This window comes from Castanea sativa, chromosome 5 (genome assembly GCF_040712315.1).
Source record: "Castanea sativa cultivar Marrone di Chiusa Pesio chromosome 5, ASM4071231v1".
Lineage (NCBI taxonomy): Eukaryota > Viridiplantae > Streptophyta > Magnoliopsida > Fagales > Fagaceae > Castanea > Castanea sativa.
This window is the reverse complement of record NC_134017.1, coordinates 54,829,511-54,854,901: the sequence shown is the minus strand read 5'-3', so window position 1 is coordinate 54,854,901 and position 25,391 is coordinate 54,829,511. Positions and strand designations below refer to the sequence as shown.

General features: G+C 34.7%; 3 protein-coding genes and 1 pseudogene across 7 annotated transcripts; all 4 read right to left on the bottom strand.

The window, feature by feature from the left end:
* Positions 1-1,639: 1,639 nt before the first annotated feature.
* Positions 1,640-8,085, bottom strand: LOC142637421 (putative disease resistance protein At4g27220). Of its 3 annotated transcripts, none has more exons than XM_075811699.1 (4): positions 7,989-8,085; positions 2,703-5,864; positions 2,188-2,611; positions 1,640-2,030 (listed from the first exon to the last, which is right to left on the bottom strand). In XM_075811699.1, the coding sequence occupies exon 2, from the start codon at positions 5,857-5,859 to the stop codon at positions 2,932-2,934; it is 2,928 nt and encodes a 975-aa protein (XP_075667814.1). In that variant the 5' UTR covers positions 5,860-5,864; positions 7,989-8,085; the 3' UTR covers positions 1,640-2,030; positions 2,188-2,611; positions 2,703-2,931. The 3 variants fall into 3 exon arrangements, with proteins under 3 accessions (XP_075667814.1, XP_075667815.1, XP_075667813.1); XM_075811700.1 differs by having other exon boundaries at positions 1,640-2,611; positions 2,703-2,807; positions 2,973-5,864; XM_075811698.1 differs by having other exon boundaries at positions 1,640-2,611.
* A 1,624-nt stretch (positions 8,086-9,709) lies between these two features.
* On the bottom strand, positions 9,710-24,773 carry LOC142633685 (uncharacterized). 2 transcript variants are annotated; one of them, XM_075807926.1, is made up of 7 exons: positions 24,686-24,773; positions 12,284-12,318; positions 12,117-12,164; positions 11,766-11,826; positions 11,535-11,669; positions 10,330-10,497; positions 9,710-10,229 (listed from the first exon to the last, which is right to left on the bottom strand). In XM_075807926.1, the coding sequence occupies exons 1-7, from the start codon at positions 24,707-24,709 to the stop codon at positions 10,095-10,097; spliced, it is 606 nt and encodes a 201-aa protein (XP_075664041.1). In that variant the 5' UTR covers positions 24,710-24,773; the 3' UTR covers positions 9,710-10,094. The 2 variants fall into 2 exon arrangements, with proteins under 2 accessions (XP_075664041.1, XP_075664042.1); XM_075807927.1 differs by lacking the exon at positions 12,117-12,164 and having other exon boundaries at positions 24,686-24,751.
* LOC142637051 (putative disease resistance protein At1g15890) lies at positions 12,446-14,795 on the bottom strand (annotated as a pseudogene).
* On the bottom strand, positions 22,425-24,768 carry LOC142633684 (uncharacterized). 2 transcript variants are annotated; one of them, XM_075807924.1, is made up of 6 exons: positions 24,633-24,768; positions 24,469-24,516; positions 24,118-24,178; positions 23,887-24,021; positions 22,803-22,970; positions 22,425-22,702 (listed from the first exon to the last, which is right to left on the bottom strand). In XM_075807924.1, exons 1-6 carry the CDS (start codon positions 24,707-24,709, stop codon positions 22,568-22,570), a joined length of 624 nt encoding a protein of 207 aa, XP_075664039.1. In that variant the 5' UTR covers positions 24,710-24,768; the 3' UTR covers positions 22,425-22,567. The 2 variants fall into 2 exon arrangements, with proteins under 2 accessions (XP_075664039.1, XP_075664040.1); XM_075807925.1 differs by lacking the exons at positions 24,469-24,516; positions 24,633-24,768 and adding an exon at positions 24,290-24,415.
* Positions 24,774-25,391: the final 618 nt, after the last annotated feature.

The window sequence follows — 25,391 nt, the reverse complement described above, 5'->3', positions numbered from 1 at the left end:
TTCAACTTTTTATTTTCTTCTTTCTAATTTCAAGCAATTAAATATTTAAACTTTTCATCTTCTTATTCTAAGGAAAAAAAAAAAACTTCTTCTTCTCTTCCTTCAACCTTTTCCCTCCCTCTTTGCCTCTTTATCTCCTCACTACTCTTTACTTTACTGTTAAACTTTCTTCATCATTTTCTCTTTATTATATTTTAACTCTTCTTCTCCCCATCTTATTTCGTATAAATTTGATATCATTTATTCAATTTAATCCATATTTTTTCCACACAAAAACTATGAGCTCTCTCTCTCTCTCTCTCTCTCTCTCTCTCTCTCTCTATTTTTATTCTTTCTTATAACTCTAATTTAGGTTGATGGTTTTTTTATTTAATTTTTTTTGTGTTGTATTTTTGAAATTTCATATCACAAATCACTCTTATAATCTTATATCTTTGGTTGAATTTTGGTTTGGGTTAATATGTAGTTTTTTTTAATAGAAATTTGAGTTTATATCAAAATAAAATATACATGACTACGAATTTAAATGTGCCTACCAATGGACTTCCACTGAATAGAGATGTATTCACAATGTTTTTAGCTTCATATACGTCTTTGGTAATGTGAATTTGAGAAAGAGAAAATGGTAGGCAAAGGATGTATGGTCTTTCATAATCTCCTATGTCTTGCAGAAAGTGGAGGGCCTATCTCTTCTACTGGAATTTTGTATAGAAAGCCTTTTGCTATAAGTTCCTTAATTTTTTGTTATTTTGTAATCGCCCTATAGTCTATACTGTAACAAAAAGTGAATAAAGTTTTTTTTATTTGTAGAGTATCAAAACAGTGAAAAAATATTCAGGATAGTAATTTTGTATTGTTGAATCCCATGTGTTTGGTAAAATTTCTTTTAGAAATCTTATATGTTTTTCTCAAATCTATTTGTTTTTTTTTTTTTTGGGTAATTTTATTACAAATAATTAGCATCTCCACCATCAAAGTTTTAGTTAATTGGAACTTTCTTGGTAAACTTTTACTTTTCTTAATTGATCATCTTTACTAAAAATGCCAAAAAAAGAATAAGATAAAATATAATTTACTTTATAGCTCATTATGCCATTAATGTTTTTATGTATAGATACTTAAGGAACTTTTTCCTTTTGCATTTTATTTTATTTTATATTTTCACTTTACAATATATGGTTTATTGATAATGATCTATTGAATAGTTATTTTTATTTACTTTTTCACTTAGTTTCAATTGTGAGGAAGAAAGAGACATGGATCTATGTTTTTGAGAAAAATATATCTATAAAAGTTAAATTGCATACATATGTATAGTAATAGACAAAGCATACATAATTACAACTTGGTTTAATAATTCTCACACTATCAATTTTAAAAAAATAAATAAAATTATTGCATTGTGATTTCATACATATCTCATTATATATAAACCTAACTACAAAATATATATATATTTTGTTACACTACAAAAAATTTCAAATTTAAAATATAATTTCAAATAACACATTGAATTTTTAATAATATATAATCTAATATATTAATTCAATAATTATTCAATAAAAAATAATCATGTCATATTTTTTAGCGTATAGCGCGTGTCTACGACTAGTGTACTATATATTAGCCATGAATGATGTTTGTTGATAAATATTGGTGGATACTTTACATTTGATTCTTGATTAAACCGTATATTAAATGATTCTTGATTAAAACTTGCATCACCCGGTCATAATACAAGTAAATAAATAACCCAAAACCCTAGATTAAAGCAAGGGAACATTTTACATAAAGTTTCTTGATTTAAGCTGGCGCGTCTTATTTTTCTGTTTTTGAAGGAAGCACAAGATTGACAGACCACTGCTTAATTTCAGCTTCGAAATACTGTCTGCGTTAAAGACTGTATTTCCGAAGGGACTTTTCTCCAAGATGATAAAGAACTCCATCCCATGATTTCAACTGCTATAGTTTAAACCACTACATTTCAAGAGGCATTAGTATCATTACATAACCTTAGATCTGTGCCATCCCTGCAGCAAAATAATCCACAAAAAATTAGTAGCCTAATCCCAATCTAAGAAACATACCATGACCTCTCTCCCTTTTGTGAAGCAGCAAGCCAATGAGCCACCTACCAACAAAATATGAAAGCTCTGATTGTAAAGAAATTTGGATGACTATTCTCACCTCTGTGACCCTCAATTGCATATGCAGCTTGCATTTGGATCTTAAATTTTGTAACTGTGGTCCCAGAGATCAGTAAGGTTCCTATTTCAATTAACATGCTTTACGATAGTGACTGAGGGGAGGACACCATCCTCTTTGTAGCCTCTTTCTTCCATTAAATAAAAGCAGCACAAGAATGTTGATTGTTCCAAAGATTCCCTCAAGCATATGTAACGGGAAGCCAGATGATCCAGTCCTCACAACTTGGTCCCTCATCCTATTGAGTGGTATAAATGCAGTCTGGTGAAGCATCACTTACTCAAGCAGGCTACGCTGGTCTCAGTGAGATACAAGGGAGAACTAAAAAGTTTCTTGCTGAGAGAGGCACTGTCCTAACTTTGCCTGGAAAGTAGGAAGCCATAGGCATTTTGATATATTCACAATGCTGCAGATGCCACGAGTCAACCACAAGTTATCAGTGAATGCAACTTCTTGCAAGTTGCATATTCATAAAAAAAATATTGACAATGGAGTACCTTGTGAGTCAGCACAAATTTTGGGCTCAGAATGTCTGAACTCCCAAATTTGAAGTGGGACATGTTCAATTCATGCTGATGAAGTCATCAATCAAGTGGCGGATTCTTCTCCAAAAAAAAAAAAAAAAAGTGGCAGTTCACTGTCAGATGAAATGTCCATAACAATTCAGAAGGACTTGCCCCGTGCCTAGGTAGTCAGTATTTTTTGCTTTTTTTTTATTTTTATTTTTTATTTATCTTCCTTGAAAAGAGGTTGTAAAAGACTCTTACAACTAGGCTCATCCCAGTACAACTCATCCCACCACTTTCTGCTTCCGCTGATGTGTGTGAGGGAAGAAGGCGGGTTGTCCATTAAGAATGGAAGCTTCTTTAGCTTCTCACAGTCCCATACATCAATGGAGTCCAATGAATTACAAATTAATACCCTTTTGGAAATGGATTTCAATTCTGGTAAAGAAGATAAGTATAGGAGACGTAACCTGTGAATCATGAAAGGAGGAAAAGCATTGCTGTTTACCCCACTGGTTTCCTTCCCTTCAATGATTTCCTCTATTGAATGACAATTCCATACCTCAACCTCTTCAAGATTTTGAAGGCATGATAACAAATCAAATGTGAGTATGTATTTAAGCCTGTGACAATTGTGGATGTGCAGGGTTTTTAACTTAGAAAATACACTGTCTGTCACAGCTCCATGACAAATTGCCTTTAAGTTATGTAGCTTCCAGAGGATCAATTTCTCTAGACTTGGGAAGGAATTTTCATCTGCCATTATGATGTACTCTAAACCACTACAAGTGGAGATGTAACACTCTTTTAGGTCATCCAATTTTGATGTGCTTGACAGTTTAGAAAGAATGTCAATATCATCACAACCCTGCAATGCCAACTCTTGAGTATTGTCTGGGAGCTCTATTGAACTCCCATTGGTGATGAGGTTACAGCCTTGAACTTCTGCACTGTAAGTTCCCTTGGAAATAGGTAAAAGGCTTGATAGAAGTCCTATACCAATATGGTAGCTTTTCAGCACCTGCCAATGTCTAGATCTCACATAGTTGTTGAAGCTGTAAGAATCCTCAAAGGAAAGACCAAGATTAGATAGTTGTGAGGAGTTTTTGATTTCTGCATAATCTGCTCCTCCTCCGTTTCCTTGTGAATTCAAGGACCATCTCCATTTGCTTCCAAACATTGATAGATTTTCTAGGCAGCACAGGTTTGGGATGACCCCTGCAGGAAACATATTAAGCTCTTCTGTATAAGAAAGATCAAGACGCCTGAGATTTACCAAGCCTTTGATACCACTAGGCAACTCTTTGATCAAGGTATATGAAAGGTCCAACACCCTCAGCTCTTTCAGCATCGCTAGTGAAGGTAATTCTTCAATCTCACAAAGGCGTAACATGATTGCACGCAGATTCTGTAAACAGGAAAGGGAATCTGGAAGTGACTTTATTGAAGAATTAGACAAGTCAAGAACTCTAAGGTTTTGCATGTTCAGAAAGAATAAATCAGGGATTTTTTCCATTAGGGGGTTCTGTTGCAGGAGCAGAGTAGATAAATTTGTGCTACTGGGATGATCTGGAAGAATTTTAATGTAGTTTTCCATTAGAGAGACCCTCTCTACATTTTCCATCCACATCCTTGGCAATGTTTTCAATCCAACACCAGCTTTGACCAAGAACCGAGGACTCTCCTTTGTGATTCTGATTGCTAAATCCCTCACCAAATCATGCATTCTTACACACCCAGTTCCAATAACCTCCAGCAGGCAAGCATCTTTGAGTTCCTTAAGCAATGCATGGCCTTTGTTGATCTCATGCTCCCTATCCCACACTTCATCTATGAAACCTTCTGCCATCCAGTACTCAATCAGCTCCTCAACATCAATTTTATTATTCTCAGGATATAATGCACAGTACAAAAAGCAAGCCCGGACCCTGTCATTTTTTAAGTGGTTATAACTAAATTTTAGACGTGCAAAAACATCTTCCTCCATGCCTTCAATTTCAGCTCTTGAGCTTTTCAATTCTTCCAGTGCATTCTTCCAAACTCTTGCATCATTGGACTTCCTCATGGCTCGTCCCACAGTGATGATTGCAAGCGGCAAACCACCACATTCTTTAACAATCAGCTTTGCAGAGGATTCTATTTCAGGAGAAAGAAAGTCATCTATTCCAGCTTTATCAGTGAACAAATTCCAGGCTTTATCCTTAGAAAGCATGCCCACCTTGATTTCTCTTTGTGTTTCCATGCCCCGACAGACTTCCATGAGTCGGGTAATGAGTATTAACTTACAACCATTCTCTTTATTTGGCTGTGGGATCCCCACCTCTTCTAAGGTAAACTTACTCCATAAATCATCTATGATTAGAATAAATTTTTTCATTCTCAACAAATGCTCAAATAATATGGTTGATCTCCTGATTAAATTATTACTGAATGAGAACTCCTGGTATAGATCCAGGTTTACTGCTTTCCCTATTTCAATTTGCAATATCTCCAACTCTAAAGTTTTTGATGCGGTCACCCAAATAACATTATCAAATATTTGAGCTTCATTGAGCAGATTATTTATATGCATCATAATGGTTGTCTTTCCAACTCCACCCATACCATAGACACCTATCTTATTGATGTTGACATCCATCAGACACTCCCAAATCTCATGCAAAATATCCCTTTGTATTGTTTTACCGATTAACTGTGTTGCTGGCATAAACTTTCCTACATCTGGCCATAAATCAATAAATAAACCATTTGGAAACACTCCCTTTTCTTGAAGCTCGGTCACCTCTTTAATCTTTTGTAAAAGATGTTTTCCTATTTTATATCTTGAATAGAAATTAGGAAAAGCACCATTCATGCACCTTCTTGTAGTGTTGATTTCATTTTCTAAGCTATCCACTTCATTGTTTACCTTTTCCACAAGTTTGAGCCACAACTCTACCTCACTTTTTAGCTTCTTACTCAAGTATGTTAATCCCATATTCATCTCCATTTTGATGTCATTTGCTCGACCATTTAGTTTTTCCATATTGAAATGAAGTGAATCTTGGTGTTTCTGAACATTTCTCATATAGGAGAACTGTGTGGCAAGGGTTTCCCATGATGAATTAACAACCCCAATGACAGTCCCAAGACTCCCAACTATATCCATGGTCACTGCATTAAGTGAAATGAGGTAGAGAAAAGAGAGAGGAAGAAAGGAAGGAACAATCAAAAATTTATGATCAAGTATAAATAAAACAAAATCAAATAAGCTATAACATATTGAAGTTATTTTTAAAAGCTATAACCTTATTACAGGCTCAATATTTGACAGCAACAAAGCTTATGAATTTTTATGCTTCTTATACAACCTAATCTTATTTCCAAAAATATGCTAGCAAGTTAAATGCCTTATGTAGAAATTTTCAAGTAAATGCCACTAAAGATAGAAAAGTTATCTAATGGATCACCCTGTTAAGGCACCCAAATCTCAAGAGCAGTTTTCCTCAAACCTTCAGCTCCACTAAAAAAAAGGATAAACATTCCTAATGGGGAACATAACTGGCAGCCCCCTTTGAAGACTTATAAGAGGCAAGGGAAAGCTGGTTCTAGTGCCCAACCATTAATTGCATGTATAAAGGCTTTATTGTGGTCAATGGCATTCAGAGAGAGATTGGTTTTAATAAAATTCCAATAATTTATTTTTAAACTTTGAGGGCAATTGCCTTCTCTTACCTAAATATGATTGCTTAGGAAAACCTAGGTGAGATTGCCTAGTATTTATCTTTGTTTATTTATCATTCTATTCACCATTTTAATACCAAAAAAACCATCAAATATGTGAAAGATCCAATATTTTTATTACCTAAACCCTTAAATATCAAATCCTATTCAAAACCCTTCAAGATCACATCAAGTAATCTAATTTAGTGCTGAATTCCTAATGATCCTACCTCAATTCCTACCTTCAACATTAAGACTTACTGAAGTAACAGTCATTGCTGCAATTCTTATTCCTAATGAATAGTAAATTGTGCTTCCAATAATTGTGACACTTTCTACAAATAGAAAATTGCGCTTCCAATAATTGGCTGACTGTATGACTTATGATTAGTTAATTCACACACCCTTGCCGAGTACAGTATTTATATAATGACTTGCTTACCTGACGTACAACTACAAACTAATTCATTGTTAAGCACTGCCCTCCTTGTAATAAAAACATAGTTATATTTTACAAGAAATCTTAACTCATTTCATCAAAGAAATAGAATTGGTCTGCTAATTGACCTTTAATCAATGTTATTATGAAATATGAATTTGCATGGAATTTATTTATTTACAATTATTATAATTTATGTACTTATAAAATATAAAATTATGTTAACCATTTCAATTTTTTGGGTCATATTTATTAAAAAGGTGAAATAGGTTGTCTTTATGTCAACCCCAAAACAACATATTTATTAAACGACTTGAATTGAATCATGTATGCATCAACCTAACACAATTTGTTTGTTAAGCATGGTACATGGATCATGTTGGCCACATAATAAAAGAATTATGTTAGGAATAAGGGGTTTTTGACATGATTATTGAATGGACCATGTTCTTGTCAACCCATGTAATTGAATCTCTCTACCTTGACACAACTCCAACAATGCCTACCTCAACACAACATACATATGACCCACAAACACAAATTGCCACCCCTATGTTCATTACCTTGTTGTACTTGTACCACACCTGTTCTAATATTTACCTTAACTTTATACAACTCTAGCTAGGTTAAGGGCCTATAAGACAACTGTACAGCTATTTACACAGAATAGTAAATAGTAACTTCACTCAATTCCAACAGCTTTCTCCATCCCAAGAACAACTTGGTGTCTTTGTATCTTGATTGAACAGTTTGTTTAAAAGATTAAGTGGGTTAGACTGGAAAATCAAGGCTACGCTTTTGCCAGAAATCTTATTACAGATCGGGTATTTTATAGATTGGATAATGGTTAAAGTTAAACCCCAACATTTCTTGAACTACAGCAATGTCTAAAAACAGCAATATTATTGAAAAGAGAGAGAGCTATAAAAAATTGAAAAATTGAAAAGATTCTATATTCAAATGATCTTGTGTTAACAACCCAACTATTTCCTAAAGGGAACTTCTGAAATTATCAAGGCGAAATTGATGGAAGCGGACATGAAATTGAGGATGATGATTAGATACATGATACCGCACTGATATCAATAACAAAGAAGACATAGATTGATTCATGGCAAAGGACTAAGGGCTGTTACCTTAAATCTTGCAAGTTGGAATGAAATGCCAATCTGCTCCGTACTTGCCAGTTGCCAGAAGAGAAAAACAGCTGCAGTCGACTTTTCTAAAGATAATAAGACAGAAGGTTAATAAAACATAATAAATATAGCAACAATTTTTACTGGAACAAAGTCATTGCGTAACAATTTTTAATGTAACGATTTAGTCCCCACTCCCCACCAAACAAATTTAAAAGAAGTCACTTTTCCTGGGGGAAAAAAACAAAAGAGGTTACTTTTAGACCTTAGCAAACTTATATTATATTGTCGCTTTTAGTTCCTAATTTGTCTAGCAAAATGATGATTTTAGTTTGTTCATGTAGGCCAAAATAGTCATATACCACTATTTAGAAAAGAAAAATGATATGTCAACAACATTTTTACAATAAATCCTAAGTGGTAGGATATTACTGGTTGTTATTGTGGATCTATCACTGTTTGCGAAATATTTAACAATTTACCACCTTTTTAAAACTCAATTTTGCAAAAATCGAGTTTTTCATGGCACTAGAATTCATGGAACTCGAGTTCCATTAACTCAAGTTACATTAAAAAATTTCAATTTTTTTTATGGTACTAGAGTTTACATAAAAAACTCGATTTTCGCAAAATCAAATTTCAAAATAGTGATAGATACCTATATAATTCAGAAATAGTGGTAGATTGTAAATTTTTTCAAAAACAATGGTATTTAACCACTTTAGCCTAGTCATGTCACCTAAAAGAGGAAAAGTGAACATTTTAAACTTCAAAAATTAAAATTGCTTTATTCTAAAATTTTGAGACCAACCATCTATTTTTTTTTTTTTTTTTATTGCTATGTATGAGATAGAAATTAAACCGTAGGTAACATGATAAATGTATAAGGAAGCTCTTATGATGTATAGTGTCAATAATTATTTTATATATCAGATATATATATATCATTCCTTTCACAATTTGTAAGTATCACTTGTGTGGGATCACATGTTGTAAGAATGAAAATGCATGCATCAAAGATTACGAAGACCAAAACATCAAAGGGTAACAAACATATACGGACAGATTATACAAAATAAACTTTGATGGAGCAGTTTTTAAGGAGCCGTGTACATTAGGCATCGTCAACATCAAACAAATGAGCAAAGAAACTTGCTTGCATTGCTAAATTCTAAGAGCCAAGCAATATTTGATGGGGAAGAAGCTAAGATCTACACAGCAAGGAGAACAATGGAGTTTGCTCTGGAAATGGGATACAAGGTGTGATTTTAGAAGGGGATGCTAGCTCAATCTTCTCGGCATTGTGGTAACGGGCAATTCACCCGTCCAAGATTGGCTGCCTAATAGAGGAGGCGAAGGAGAAATGGCACGTATCAGAACTAGTTCTGTTAGACTTGGTCATAATGAAAATCAAGCATCACATAATTTAACAAAGTATGCAAGACATATGGTTGAAATACCCAATACTGGTGAATCAAATTCGGTCTAATGCAATGCTTTTTCAACATCTATGAAATATAATTCCTCCCTTTAGAAAACAAGATGAGACATCCATATGCTAACTGCCATCCAAAATATCCTGAGGGCACCAATGAAATTCTTTCTATTTTGGGTTTTTGTGCCATTTATAGTCAGAGTCCAGAGCATAATACAACAAATAACTCATTTATGTGGTATTTTAACCATCTTCCTACCTTGCTACAAGAGATAGAGAGAGAGTATTAAGGCATAATATCATGAAGATCAACATTTCATACATAAACACCTCACAAAAACGCTTGCCAAATTGCGTGTCTGAAAATTTTGAACTCACATTCTCGTTGGTGGATCTATATCTAAACTCCAACAATGACATCCATGTATCTTATAAGCTTGTAAAGCATTTGTTGAATATCTTGTGATATGCAAGAACTTTAATTAAATCCCTAAGACCTAATCAAAAGATAATTACAACCCAAAAACTGGTAAAAGAAATCCTCAAAGGTCTTTAAGTCCTTGAGGTGTGAAGACACTCATCATTGTGAAGATTCTTCAGCATCTTCAAAGGAAAAAATTCAAGCTATAGGTTTGTACTGCCATGAAAATGAGCCAGTTTGTTTGAAATAGCTAATTCTTGACTAACAACTCTCTTTCTGCCATGGCTTCAATCTTCATATTAGTTGAATCATGTCTGTCTGTCTGGCTTACTTCATCACCATGAAGAATTTTCTCAAAAATTTGATTAATGGCATTTCCTTTAGCCTGTATTTAATTAGATATAAGCAAAGTATATAATTTTGATAAGAATCAGGTATATAATAAGAAAAGAAAATATTTATCCTCTATCTAGTGACATCCATACCTTTACTCCAATAGCGATTGCAGTTTTGAGCTTAACAAGTTCGCCTAACCTTAAAGAACCTCCCTTCATATCTTTGACAAAGATAAGCGGAACCCTCCTTGATGAGGCCAAGCTTGGCAGATGCTTTGTCAGCCACCGGGGGTTGCAATCAGAAGCTAACAGTACAGCCTACAAACTCAAAAAGAGAAATATTATAGTACTTTTTGGACCCCAAAAAAAAAAAAGTGCTGAGTTTGGTGAACTAAGAAGAGGATAAAATGGTTATAAATCCTAATTATATATGTATCAAGATTCAGCCACCAATAAGTTGAAAATGAATATTGTTCACTTGTCCATTATTTAACCTTTTTCTCTTGTTATAATCACACATATCCATGAACTTGTTTGGCAACCTTACTACCTTATTACTAAGGGGCTTTGATTGTTTCACATCCAACAGTGTCCACACTCTTTAACATCAAATCCACATTCTTTTAAATCGTGTAAAATGTAGATATTTGGTGTGAGAATGTGGACACATTCCACAGTCGCAAGTGTGAAACAACAATTATCCATTACTAAGTTCTTGTTGAAAGAAAATAATCAAAAAATCCGCAGGAAAATAAATTTAGCAATGACGACTTTGGAAATAAGTTTCGACCAACAATGTGCCTTAGTTAGAACATTGTACACTGCAATTGCCCACTTCATATTAAATGTTAAACAAGAAAACAATTGAATACCTTAGCAAAGAAAAAGGACAATACTTGAATATCTACTCACATGACAATGCTTGAATATCTACTCACATAATAGTATTTGCAGGACCATTGTACAAACACTCAATAAGAGAATTACATTCACTTCGGCGGACAGTGTATCAAACAAAAGCAATTTTGACCGCCACCTAATTTGATATGGCACATATTGTTCAGTTACAGTAATCTAGAGTCCACACTACCAAATCTGTCATCCACGGACTCATAAAATCTAATGACTTGAAACTGGAGTTCAGAACATGAGAAAGATCTAGGATAACTTAGTGCTCCATCAACTTCTTTTGTCAATTATGGAACAGAAACATGCATTGGCAAATGAAATAGCAAAATATGAGATTTATGTAACGAGCGTGAGAGTGAGAATAAGTTGTTATGACAGCAGGTGACTCAGTTCAATTGAAGAAATTATCTCACAGAAAAATACAACATAACAATGAGGTGACTTACTTGAAGCTGAACTAAAGGCGCTTTACAATTGTTCCCGATTGAAGAGGGCCGTTGAGGAGAGCTTCCCACTTGAGGACTTGGCGCCATGCGTTCAAGGACGCGAGTGACATCATTGACCCCAATAGAGAATTGTTGCTAAAAAGAGAGAAACCGACATGCATAAGATTTCTTCAATTTAAAACAATCATCATATCAGGAAACACCAAATCAAAAACATAAAAGAAAGAAAACCTTTAACCATATTTTTTCAGGCAAGGAGTTTACATCCAAGAGTCTCGCTGACTCTATATCCCTGTTTAACATTACAATCACATTATTAAAAATTCAGCGAATGAGAATCTGAGTTCACAACTCAATGACAAAGTAACAAGTCCAATAAGTTAGTCAGCCATAACTCACATACATTTTGCACACCCTAACTAGTCAGAACATCATTAAGAGTCACACCCAATTGGCAACTTTTAGAATGTAACAAAATCAGGAAAGTGTATATTGCAGCATCAGCATGAGAATATAATTCCATTAACAAGTCAAATCAAGCACCACCAACAAAAAATAATCGATTACTGATTGAAGTTTCACCTATGCATAGATTTGAGAAGACAAGCGTGACGTTCCCCTTCGTAGCAACTATACATATCATTATCAACCCCAACAAAAAGTCATAAAATTCATTCAAAACAAAAATACTAATATTGTTGACAACCCAAAAAAAAAAAAGTAAACCCATGAGAAAAAAGGTCACGTACTCTTGCTCTTGAGAAAAGGTAAGAAGTTTGCTTTTGAGATTTCCATATCGTTTTTTGAAGCTTTCTTTCTACTTGGCATGGTTGGCCTTCGGTCTTTGCTTTTGCACACCAGGTGCTTGACGAAAAGTCGAAAAAAGCTCCCAAGACCAAGAGAACTAAAAATCAAGCACTTTTGGTTTGCCCAATGCTCCAATCAATACTGACAAAGAACCCAACCGATTTGGAAGATTTGAGTTGATAGTTGATACCCATAAATACAAGAGTCCAATCTTGTTCCCTTGATTGTGTTCTGTAGAGAGGCCTTGGTGGGTGTAGCTGTATTGTGGCTTTGTGGGGTTGGACTTCTTGTGCAACTTATGGTGTAGTGTCGTTTGTTTGGGCCTTGGTGAGTGTGGGCTGTGTGGCTGAGGCAGAGGTGGAGGAGGACTGAGAAAGTCAATTGGTTTTCTCACGGGAAGTTAAAGAAAGGGGTTCTAGTGTCCAAGGGAGTCAAAGCCCATGGGATTCCATTTAGGCATAGCATATTCACAGGCCTTGAATGACTAATTGGCTATCACGTTGTTGGGTATTATTTATTCCACGTAGCATTATTTAAAATAAAAGAATTTTGTTAATGTGTGCTCTAAAGGTACATAATAATTTATTATTTTTGAAAATTTTTCCTCTAAAATTGAGAAAATTTAGGCAGTTTTTTCAATTCTCAAAATTTTTTTTCTAAAAATGAATGGGTTAATATATGCCTATCGGACCTTAAATAAAAAATAAAAAAAATTTTGATTTTATATAAAAAATACAAAAATTCTGATTCACAATATTAAAAAAAAAAATTCGACTAAAAAAATCACAAAACAAAACCCGACTCTTTCGACTTTTTTTCTGCTTCCTTTCTTCCTCTGTATCACAAGCAGAGTGTATAAATTTGTGCTATTGGGATGATCTGGAAGAATTTTAATGTAGTTTTCCATTAGAGAGACCCACTCTACATTTTCCATCCACGTCCTTGGCAATGTTTTCAATCCAACACCAGCTTTGACCATGAACCGAGGACTCTCCTTTGTGATTCTGATTGCTAAATCCCTCACCAAATCATGCATTCTTACACACCCAGTTCCAATAACCTCCAGCAGGCAAGCATCTTTGAGTTCCTTAAGAAATGCATGGCCTTTGTTGTTCTCATGCTCCTATCCCACACTTCATCTATGAAACCTTCTGCCATCCAGTACTCAATCAGCTCCTCAACACCAATTTTATAATTCTCAGGATATAATGCACAGTACAAAAAGCAAGCCCGGACCCTGTCATTTTTTAAGTGGTTATAACTAAATTTCAGACGTGCAAAAACATCTTCCTCCATGCCTTCAATTTCAGCTCTTGAGCTTTTCAATTCTTCCAGTGCATTCTTCCAAACTCTTGCATCATTGGTTTTCCTCATGGCTCTCCCACAGTGATGATTGCAAGAGGCAAACCACCACATTCTTTAATAATTAGCTTGGCAGAGGATTCTATTTCAGGAGAAAGAAAGTTATCTATTCCAGCTTTATCAGTGAACAAATTCCAGGCTTCCTCCTCACAAAGCATGCCCACCTTGATTTCTCTTTGTGTTTCCATGCCCCGACAGACTTCCATGAGTCGAGTAATGAGTATTAACTTACAACCATTATCTTTATTTGGCTGTGGGATCCCCACCTCTTCTAAGGTAAACTTACTCCATAAATTCTATGATGAGAACAAAATTTTTCATTCTCAACAAATGCTCAAATAATATGGTTGATCTCCTGATGAAATTATTACTGAATGAAAACACCTTGTATAGATCCAGGTTTACTGCTTTCCCTATTTCAATTTGCAATATCTCCAACTCAAAAGTTTTTGATGCGGTCACCCAAATAACATTATCAAATATTTGAGCTTCATTGAGTTGATTATATATATGCATCGTAATGGTTGTCTTCCCAACTCCACCCATACCATAGACACCTATCTGATTGATGTTGACATCCATCAGACACTTCGAAATCTCATGCAAAATATCCCTTTGTATTGTTTTACCGATTAACTGTGTTGCTGGCATAAACTTTCCTATATCTGGCAATAAATCAATAAATAAACCATTTGGAAACACTCCCTTTTCTTGAAGCTCAGTCACCTCTTTAATCTTTTGTAAAAGGTGTTTTCCTATTTTATATCTTGAATAGAAATTAGGAGAAACACCATTCATGCACCTTCTTGTAGTGTTGATTTCATTTTCTAAGCTATCCACTTCATTGTTTACCTTTTCCACAAGTTTGAGCCACAACTCTACCTCACCTTTTAGCTTCTTACTCAAGTATGTTAATCCCATATTCATCTCCATTTTGATGTCATTTGCTCGACCATTTAGTTTTTCCACATTGAAATGAAGTGACTCTTGGTGTTTCCGAACATTTCTCAAATAGGAGAACTGTGTGGCAAGGGTTTCCCATGATGAATTAACAACCCCAATGACAGTCCCAAGACTCCCAACTATATCCATGGTCACTGTATTAAGTGAAATGAGGAAGAGAAAAGAGAGAAGAGGAAGAAAGGAAGGAACAATCACAAATTTATGATCATGTATAAAAATAAAAATAAAATCAAATAAGCTATAACATATTGAAGTTATACTTAAAAGCTATAACCTTATTACAGGCTCAATATTTGACAGCAACAGAGCTTATGAATTTTTATGCTTCTTATACAACCTAATCTTATTTCCAAAAATATGCTTGCAAGTTAAATGCCTTATGTAGAAATTTTCAAGGAAATGCCACTAAAGAGATAGAGGAGTTATCTAATGGATCACCCTGTAAAGTTTAAGGCACCCAAGACTCAAGAGCAGTTTCCCTCAAACCTTCAGCTCCACTAAAAAGAAGGATAAACATTCCTAATGGGGAACATAAATGGCAGCCCCCTTTCAAGACTTATAAGAGGCAAGGGAAAGCTGGTTCTAGTGCTCAATCATTAATTGGGGATGTTTTGGATGATGGAAAGCTTTCTTGGGAAGGAGTTTAGCGATTGCCTATATAAAGGCTTTATTGTGGTCAATGGCATTTAGAGTGAGATTGGTTTTGATAAAATTCCAATAGCTTATTTTTAAACTTTGAGGGCAATTGCCTTCTCTTACTTCAATGCGATTGCTTAGGAAAACCTAGGTGAGATAGCCTAGCATTTATCTTTGTTTATTTATCATTCTATTCACCATTTTAATACCAAAATAACCATCAAATATATTAAAGATCCAATATTTTTATTACCTAAACCCTTAAATATCAAATCCTATTCAAAACCCTTCAAGATCACATCAAGTAATCTAATTTAGTGCTGAATTCCTAACGATCCTACGTCAATTCCTACCTTCAACATATAAGACTTACTTAGGTAACAGTCATTGCTGCAATTCTTATTCCTAACAATTTGGGTTAACAGTATAGCTAGTTGGAAAATTCTAAAGAAATACCAGACATGGAACCTCAACTACTCATGGAAAATGCATAACCAGATTTTCATGCTAGAAACTTAAATAAAAGCAGAATTTCTGATATGGTTTGTATCCCAGCTAGGCTTGTCTTCCCATGATGTTTTTGTGTATGACAACCTACATGATACCCTCCAATAATCTCACCCCATCCTTCCCCCACTTCCAAACCCGTCCTCCCTCTCTTCTTACCTTCAACAAACCTTATGCTAGTAATTTTTTTTTTTTAATTACTAAAGGGATAAAGTTAATATTTTTTAAAGGGTTAATAGTCTTTGTTAATTAAAAAAAGAATAGAAAATTGGGCTTCCAATAATTGGCTGACTGTATGACTTATAATTAGTTAATTCTCACACCCTTGCCGAGTACAGGATTTATATAATGACTTGCTTACATGACGTACAACTATAAATTAATTCATTGCTAAGCACTGCCCCCCTTGTAATCAAAAAATAGTTATATTTTACAAGAAATCTTAACTCATTCCATCAAAGAAATAGAATTGGTCTGCTAATTGTACTTTAATCAATGTTATTATGAAATATGAATTTGCATGGAATTTATTTATTTACAATTATTATAATTTATGTACTTATAAAATATAAAATTATGTTAACCATTTCAATTTTTTGGGTCATATTTATTAAAAAGGTAAAAGAGGTTGTCTTTATGTCAACCCCAAAATAACATATTTATTAAACGACTTGAATTGAATCATGTATGTGTCAACCTAACACAATTTGTTTATTAAACATGGTACATGGATCATGTTGGCCACATAATAAAAGGGTTATGTTAGGAATGAGGGGTTTTTGACATGATTATTAAATGAATCATGTTCGTGTCAACCCATGTATTTGAATTTCTCGACCTTGACACGACTCCAACGATGCCTACCTCAACACAACATGCATATGACCCACAAACACAAATTGTCACCCCTACATTCAATACCTTGTTGCGCTTGTACCACACCTGTACTTATATTTACCTTACCTTTATACAACTCTAGCTAGGTTAAGGGCCTATAAGACAACTGTGCAGCTATTTACACAGAATAGTAAATAATAACTTCACTCAATTCCAACAGCTTTCTCCATCCCAAGAACAACTTGGTGTCTTTGAATCTTGATTGACCAGTTTGTTTAAAAGATTAACTGGGTAAGACTGGAAAATCAAGGCTACGCTTTTGCCAGAAATCTTATTACAGATCGGGTATTTTATAGATTGGATAATGGTTAAAGTTAAACCCCAACCATTCCTGAACTACAGCATGTTTAAAAACACCAATATTCTTGAAAAGAGAGAGAGAGCTATTAAAAAAAAATGAAAATTGAAAAGATTCCATATTCAAATTCTAGAGTTAACAACCCAACTATTTCCTAAAGGAAACTTCTCAAATTATCAAGGCGAAATCGATGGAAGCGAACATGAAATTGATGATGATGATGATTAGATACATGATACTGCACTGATATTAATAACAAAGAAGACATAGATTGTTACCTAAAAAATCTTGCAAGTTGGAATGAAGAGTCCGTTTGGATAAGCGTTTTGGTAATCAAAATGAGCGTTTATAAAGAAATTGCTAGAAGTTAAAATGTTTGGCATTGCGTTGATAAAGAAATCACATTTTCAGAATTGCTAAAAACTGAGTTTTCAAAACACAATGAGCTCAAGCTTTTTCAAAAACACGGATGAAAACGCAATTATGGATTTACTATCAAAGTTCCTTTTTAAGTGTGAAATTCTTAAAATATCCTCACAAAATTGCATAATGACCAAAATACTTGAGAAACATTTGTTGCCTTGACACTATCGATCTCCTCTGTGCTTTTGCCCAATTGCCTCTATCTATCTCCTGTCTGCCTCCAGTTGTTCACTTTTTAGCTTGTTGCTGCGTTTTCATTGCAAGGATTAGTTGTCCTCAATGTTTTGCTTGACTAGAATCTTATGGGCATGGGTAAAAATTGGAGCCAGAGAAGATTAATGGGTGGCCGCGCTATAGGGATGAGAAATGGAAGACAAGCAAGTAGAAAAGTAGTGCCTGTAGAAGATGTATATTGGCAAAAATTGTGGTAGGAGTCTAGGGGATTGATTCTTTTGCACAATATATATATATATATATATATAAATATATATATATATATATATATATATATATATATAAATATATATATATATATAAAAAAAAAATAAAACATTAAAGTGGGTGTCCTTTTCTTTTCTTTTTCTTTTTTTTTTTTTCCTTTTTTTATAATTTTTTTAATTTTTATGAAAACTTTTTCTTATTTTATAACCAATCAGTAACCTTAAAAAAAAAAAAAAAATCTATTATTATATGTCTTATAAGTTACAAGATAAGAAAGGAGTCTTATCAACATAGTTATGTTCATTTTGGTAAATTACACCTACCACGTACATTTTACACCAATTTTATCCAAATGTTCAATTTATAGAAACCACACTTTTTCGTAATTTTACCAAACGAATAAGTGTGATTTGATAAATAGTGTTTTCAAAACACACGTTTTAAAAATAATATTTTTTAAAAATACACTTTTTAGAGTACTTGCAGCAATGGAGCTAAATAGCTATATAGCTATTTTAGCTCCACCAAAACACAAAAAATACCCTTGCAGTAGTGGAAGTATAGGTAAAATTTTTTTGCTTAACTGCTACAGTGCGTGCTCATGTATCAATACATGAGCACTGTAGCTCAAAGCAAAAAAAAAAAAAAAAATTAGTTTTTTATTCAGCTCCCGATTAAAATAATTTAAACTGATTATTTGTGTTCATTGTTTTATTCACGCCTCTCTCTCTCTCTCTCTCTCTCTCTCTCTCTCTCAGTCACTCTCATCTCTTCACCACTGAAGCTCTTAACTCTCATCTCTTCTTTTTCAACTCACTCAAGCTCACTCTCTCAAGCTCACCGCTGCCGAGACCCACCGTCACCGACCCACTAGCTGAGACCCACCGCTGATCAACCCTCTCAGCCTCAGACCCATTTCGTCCCAAGCTCTCAAACCCACATCGTCACCGACCCTCTCAGCTGAGACCCATCGCCGATCAACCCTTTCACCGCCGGTCAGCTCAGACCCACCGCCGATCAGCTCAACCCTTTCACTTCAGGTCAGTTGTTCTTTCAGTTTATTATTTTAGATGCAATAATTTTTTTTTCTGTTCATCTTGTTTGTGTTGTGAGGTGGTGCATGATGGGTTGAGATTGATGGTGGTTAATCCCATTTCTGATTTTCTAGTTTTTAATGGTGATATGGTTTTGATTGTGAGCTTTTGAACAGGGTTTTGACAAATACAGTAAAGATGAGTGTGTTATGAGTTTAGTTTAGATAGTGATAATCGACTACGGTGATGGTGGTGATGGAGAATGAGGTGAAGATTATGGTTAATACAAGGTAGAACCTTGGTTTAGTTTGTTGTAGAGACTAGAGATAGAAGTATAATTGGAGATTTGGAAGTACAATTGTTGTTATTGGCAGTTTGAAACTTTTCTGTGTGCAGGGAACTTTGTATTTTTTTTGTGGCTTTTGATTCAGTTCATCCATGAATGGACAGAATGTATTTATATTGGAATATATTGGGATTTTTCTGTTTGCAGGAATTGGGGAATTTTTTGTGTTCAGAGGGAACTTTACATTTTTTTTTTGGCTTTTGATTCAGTCCATCCATCAATGGACAGAATGTAATTGAAATGTATTGGGATTTTTTTGTTTGCAGGAATTTGTTGTGCGGTGGAAGAGTCGGTGGCGATGGAAGAGGTGGCGGCGACGGTGGTGGAAGAATCGGTGGTGGCGGCGGTAGCGATTGCGGTGGCGGTGGAAGAGTCGGTGGTGGCGGCGGTAGTGGTAGTGATAACGGTTGCGGTTGGTTGTGATTGTTGTTTATTGTAATGAATATATTATTTTATTATAGTGGGTATATTATTTTATTGTAGTTGATATATTATTTTATTGTGAGGTTTATATTATTTTATTATGTTAAAAGTTAAAATAGATCTATTGCTGCAACATGTTTTGTAAAGTGTGTAGGTAAAATAGATAAAGTAATTTTTTGTAGAGTTAAAAAGCTAAATTTTTAGCTCTACTGCTGTGGATGCTCTTAAAACAGCTTATCCAACCATACCCAAAATGTCAATCTGCTCCGTACTTGCCAGTTGCCAAAAGAGAAAGACTGCAACAGTTGACTTTTCTAAAGAGAAGAAGGAGATTGACAGAAGGTTGATAAAACATAACAAATATAGCAACAATTTTTATTCGAACAAATTATTGCGGAACATCTGCTATATATAATATATTACTGTAGGGGCATTGAGCCCAGTAATTTACCAAGGATGGCCCAACGAAGTCTTTTGGGTTAGAAACCCAAATCCGAGGACATCAAATGATCTTGGAGTATCTGAGTGTATCTAATAAAGAAATGTCAAGTAAAGATATGATAAACGAGTGACCAATTACGTCCGAGGAGTAGATTTGTCCTCGGATTGTTAAGCCGAGGTCATAAGAAGAGAGGTTTGGAGTCTGAGGACTATGCTATAAGAAATCCTATGACTACGAGAAGACACGACATACGTGGAGGACAATAGGAAGAGCGGTGGAATATCTAAGGAAAAGCTACTACCACCGCCCATGCATTAAAAGCTCTGTGATTGATATAAATAACTGCAGAGAGGGGGAAGATGAGACCTGAGCATGAGGTTCGGAACTTGGTCCCTAACCCCAGAGGACTTTGGGAAAGAATTGATGGAACAAGTATCCAAAGCCAGCGTTACAACTATGAGGTGGAAGATGATGAAGAGAAGAGGAGGAAGTATAAATAAAGGGGAAGACCTACGAAGAAAGGGGGGGCTTTTTCAGTGAAGTAGAAGGTCAATAGTATATGATAAATCGATATTTGTATCTAACATTAGAAAAATATCATTATAAACTATCCTCGGATTGTGTCCGAGGAGAAGCTTTCAGTTATACTCTTGCAAATAACTCTTTATTTCGTGCCATTGGGCCCGAAGCCCGTTCTTTTCCTTGTTATCTAAAACCATCCTTAAAATCTAGATTCTAAACCCATCATCTACAAATTTATTGTAAAAAAGACCCTTCAAGCCCATTTCCTTTCATTCATAGATTGAGAAATTGAATTGTGTCCTTACAATTACATTTTTACTTTCACTTTTTATTATTTTTCCCCCTCAAAATCTACTATGGATTCCTAATTTAACGATTTTAGTCCCCACCAAACAGATTTAAAAGAGATCACTTTTAGACCTTGGCAAACTTATATTATATGGTGGCTTTTAGTTCCTAATTTGTCTAGCCAAATGATGATTTTTTTGGTCATGTCACCTAAAGGACCAAAAGTGATCATTTTAAACTTCCAGAATTAAAATTGCTTTATTCTAAAATTTTGAGACCAACTATATATTTTATCGTTTTTTTTTTTTGTTTTTTTTTATTGCTATGTTTGAGATAGAAATTAAAAAGTAGGTAACATGTTAAGGAAGCTCCTGTGATGTTCAGCGTCAATAATTATTTTATATATTAAATATCTGTATCATTCATTTCACAATTTATAGGCATCACTTGTGTGAGACCACACATTTTAAGAATGAAAATGAGCACATCAAGGATAATAAAGACAAAAACATCAAAGGGTAACAAACATACATGGACAAATTATACAAAATAAACTTTGATGGAGCAGTTTTTAAGGAGCCGTGTACATTAGGAATGGTTAACATCATACAAATGAGCAAAGAAACTTGCTCTCATTGCTAAATTCTAAGAGCCAAGCAATATCTGATGGGGAAGAAGCTGAGATCTACGCAGCAAGGAGAACAATGGAGTTTGCTCTAGAAATGGGATACAAGGTGTGATTTTTGAAGGGGATGCTAGCTCAATCATCTCGGCATTGCAGTAACAGGCAACGCACCCGTCCAAGATTGGCTGCCTAATAGAGGAGGTGAAGGAGAAATGGCACGGATCAGAATTAGTTCTGTTAGAATTGGTTATAATGAAAATCAGGTATCGCATAATTTAACAGAGTATGCAAGACATATGGTTAAAATACCCAATACTGGTGAATCAACTTCAGCCCAATGTAATGCTTTTTCAACATCTATGAAATATAACTCCTCCCTTTAGAAAAAGAAGATGAGATATCCATATGCTAACTGCTATCCAAAATATTCTGAGGACGCCTGAATGAAATTCTTTCTATTTTGGGCTTGTGTCATTTATAGTCAGAATCTAGAGCTTAATACAACAAAATACTCATTTATGTGGTATTTTAACCATCTTCCTACCTTGCTACCAGAGATAGAGAGAGAGAGTATTAAGGCATAATATCATGGAGATCAACATTCCATACATAAATTCCGCACAAAAACACTTGCCAAATTGCATGTCTGAAAATTTTGAACCCACATTGTTGTCTCATTGGTGGATCTATATCTAAACTCGAACAGTGACATCCACTAATCTTTTAACCTTGTAAAGCATTTGTTGAATATCTAATGATATGCAAGAACTTTAATTACATCCCTAAGATCTAATCAAAAGATAATTACAACCCAAGAACTGGTAAAAAAACAACCCAAAAACTGGTAAAAAAACAACCCAAAAACTGGTAAAAAAAAAAAAAAGAAGTCCTCAGAGGTCTTTAAGTCCTTGAGGTATGTAGACACTCATCATTGTGAAGATTCTTCGGCATCTTCAAAGGAAAAAATTCAAGCTATAGGTTTGTACTGCCATGAAAATGAGCCAGTTTGTTTGAAATAGCTAATTCTTGACTAACAACTCTCTTTCTGCCGTGGCTTCAATCTTCATATTAGTTGAATCATGTCTGTCTGTCTGGCTTACTTCATCACCATGAAGAATTTTCTCAAAAATTTGATTAATGGCATTTCCTTTAGCCTGTATTTAATTAGATATAAGCAAAGTATATAATTTTGATAAGAGTCAGGTATATAATAAGAAAAGAAAATATTTATCCTCTATCTAGTGACATCCATACCTTTACTCCAATAGCGATTGCAGTTTTGAGCTTAACAAGTTCGCCTAACCTTAAAGAACCTCCCTTCATATCTTTGACAAAGATAAGTGGGACCCTCCTTGATGAGGCCAAGCTTGGCAGATGCTTTGTCAGCCACCGCGGGTTGCAATCAGAAGCTAACAGTACAGCCTACAAACTCAAAAAGAGAAATATTGTACTTTTTGGACCCAAAAAAAAAAAAAAGTGCTGAGTTTGGTGAACTAAGAACAGGATAAAAATGGCAATAAATCCTAATAATATATGCATCAAGATTCAGTCACCAATAAGTTGAAAATGAATATTGTTCACTTGTCCATTATTTAACCTTTTTCTTTTATTATAGTCACGTATATCCATGAACTTGTTTGGCATCCTTACTACCTTATTACTAAGGGGCTTTGATTTTTTCACATCCAACAGTGTCCACAATCTTTAACATCATATCCACATTCTTTCAAATCATGTGTAAAATATAGATATTTGGTGTGAGAATGTGGACATTGTGTGAAACATTTCACATTTGCAAGTGTGAATTGAAACAACAATTATCTATTACTAAGTTCTCATCGGAAGCTAATTATCAAAAAATCTGCAGGAAAATTAATTTAGCAATGACAACTTTGGAAATAAGTTTCGACCAACAATGTGCCTTAGTTAGAACATTGTACACTGTGATTGCCCACTCCATATTAAATGTTAAACAAGACAATAATTGAATACCTTAGCAAAGAAAAAGGACAATTCTTGAATATCTACTCACACGACAATACTTGAATATCTACTCACATAATAGTCTTTGCAGGACCATTGTATAAACACTCAATAAGAGAATTACATTCACTTCAGCGGACAGTATATCAAATAAAAGCAATTTTGACCGCCACCTAATTTGATATGGAGCATATTGTTCAGTCACAGTAACATGCATTGGCAAATGAAATAGCAAAATATGAGATTTATGTAACGAGCACAAGAGTGAGAATAAGTTGTTATGACAGCAGGTTTCTCAGTTCAATTGAAAAAATTATCTCACAGAAAAATACAACATAACAATGAGGCGACTTACTTGAAGCTGAACTAAAGGCACTTTACAATTGTTCCTGATTGAAGAGGGCCGTTGAGGAGAGCTTCCCACTTGAGCACTTGGCGCCATGCGTTCAAGGACGCGAGTGACATCATTGACCCCAATAGAGAATTGTTGCTAAAAAGAGAGAACCCGACACGCATAAGATTTCTTCAATTTAAAACAATCATCATATCAAGAAACACCAAACCAAAAACATAAAAGAAAGAAAACCTTTAACCATATTTTTTCAGGCAAGGAGTTTCTATCCAAGAGTCTCGCTGACTCTATCTCCCTGTTCAACATTACAATCACATTATTAAAAATTCAGCGAATGAGAATCTGAGTTCACAACTCAATGACAAAGTAACAAGTCCAATAAGTTAGTCAGCCATAACTCACATACATTTTGCACAGGCTAACTAGTCAGAACAGCGTTAAGAGTCAAACCCAATTGGCAACTTTTAGAATGCAACAAAATCATGAAAGTGTATATTGCAGCATCGACATGAGAATATGATTCCATTAACAAGTCAAATCAAACACCACCAATAAAAAATAATCGATAACGGATTGAAGTTTCACCTATGCATAGATTTGAGTAGACAAGCGAGACGTTCCCCTTCGTAGCAACTATATATATCAACCCCAACAAAACGTCATAAAATTCATTCAAAACAAAAATACTAATATTGTTGACAACCCAAAAAAAATAAATAAATAAACCCATAAGAGAAAAGCTCACGTACTCTTGCTCTTGAGGAGGAAGGAAGCTTGCTTTTGAGATTTCTATATCGTTTTTTGAAGCTTTCTTTCTACTTGGCATGGTTGGCTTTTGGTCTTTGCTTTTGCACACCAGGTGTTTGACGAAGAGTCGAAAAAGCTCCCAAGAGATTGTAAGTTAGACTTGCGTTAAACTCAGACCCATAGAAAATTAAAAATCAAGCACTTTTGCGCAATTCTCCAATCAAATCCGCCGTTCACATTCTCCAAAATATTACAATGCTATTGCTTGGAATGAAAACCCAAAACATGACCAAGAACCCAACGGATTTGGAAGATTTGAATTAATACCCACAATCAGTGACAAACACAAGAGTCCAATCTTGTGTTACCTTGATTGTGTTCTGTAGAGAGGCCTTGGTGGGTGTGGCTTTGTGTGGTTGGACTTTCTGTGCAACTTATGGTGTGGCGGTGGTAGTGGACTGTGGAGCTTTTAATTGAGTGTCTTCTGCTTGGGCCTTGGTGGGTGTGGGCTGTGTGGCTTTGGCAGAGGACTGAGAAAGTCAATGGGTTTTCTCACGGGAAGTTAAAAGAAAGGGGTTCAAGTGTCGAGTGAAAGCCCATTGGGTTCCATATATGGCATAGCATATTCACGGGCCTTCAATGACTAATTAACTTTGCCATGAGATAATGAAGATGAGAAGTGAGAGGGATAGGTAATCAGTTGCTTTAGGGTGAAAGTATGAGAGAGAGAGAGAGAGATTGTGAATTGAAAAAGAATAAAA

What these genes read in the sequence shown, in the direction of transcription:
- LOC142637421 (XM_075811698.1), bottom strand. Translation starts at nt 5,859, where the DNA reads ATGGATATAGTTGGGAGTCTTGGGACTGTCATTGGGGTTGTTAATTCA.
- LOC142633684 (XM_075807924.1), bottom strand. Translation starts at nt 24,709, where the DNA reads ATGCCAAGTAGAAAGAAAGCTTCAAAAAACGATATAGAAATCTCAAAA. An exon ending in TGCCTTTAGTTCAGCTTCAA is followed by an intron (nt 22,971 to 23,886) that starts GTAAGTCGCCTC and finishes TTGAGTTTGTAG; the next exon opens with GCTGTACTGTTAGCTTCTGA. An exon ending in CAATCGCTATTGGAGTAAAG is followed by an intron (nt 22,703 to 22,802) that starts GTATGGATGTCA and finishes AATTAAATACAG; the next exon opens with GCTAAAGGAAATGCCATTAA.
- LOC142633685 (XM_075807926.1), bottom strand. Translation starts at nt 24,709, where the DNA reads ATGCCAAGTAGAAAGAAAGCTTCA. An exon ending in CTGAAAAAATATGGTTAAAG is followed by an intron (nt 11,670 to 11,765) that starts GTTTTCTTTCTT and finishes CTCTCTTTTTAG; the next exon opens with CAACAATTCTCTATTGGGGT. An exon ending in CGCCTTTAGTTCAGCTTCAA is followed by an intron (nt 10,498 to 11,534) that starts GTAAGTCACCTC and finishes TTGAGTTTGTAG; the next exon opens with GCTGTACTGTTAGCTTCTGA.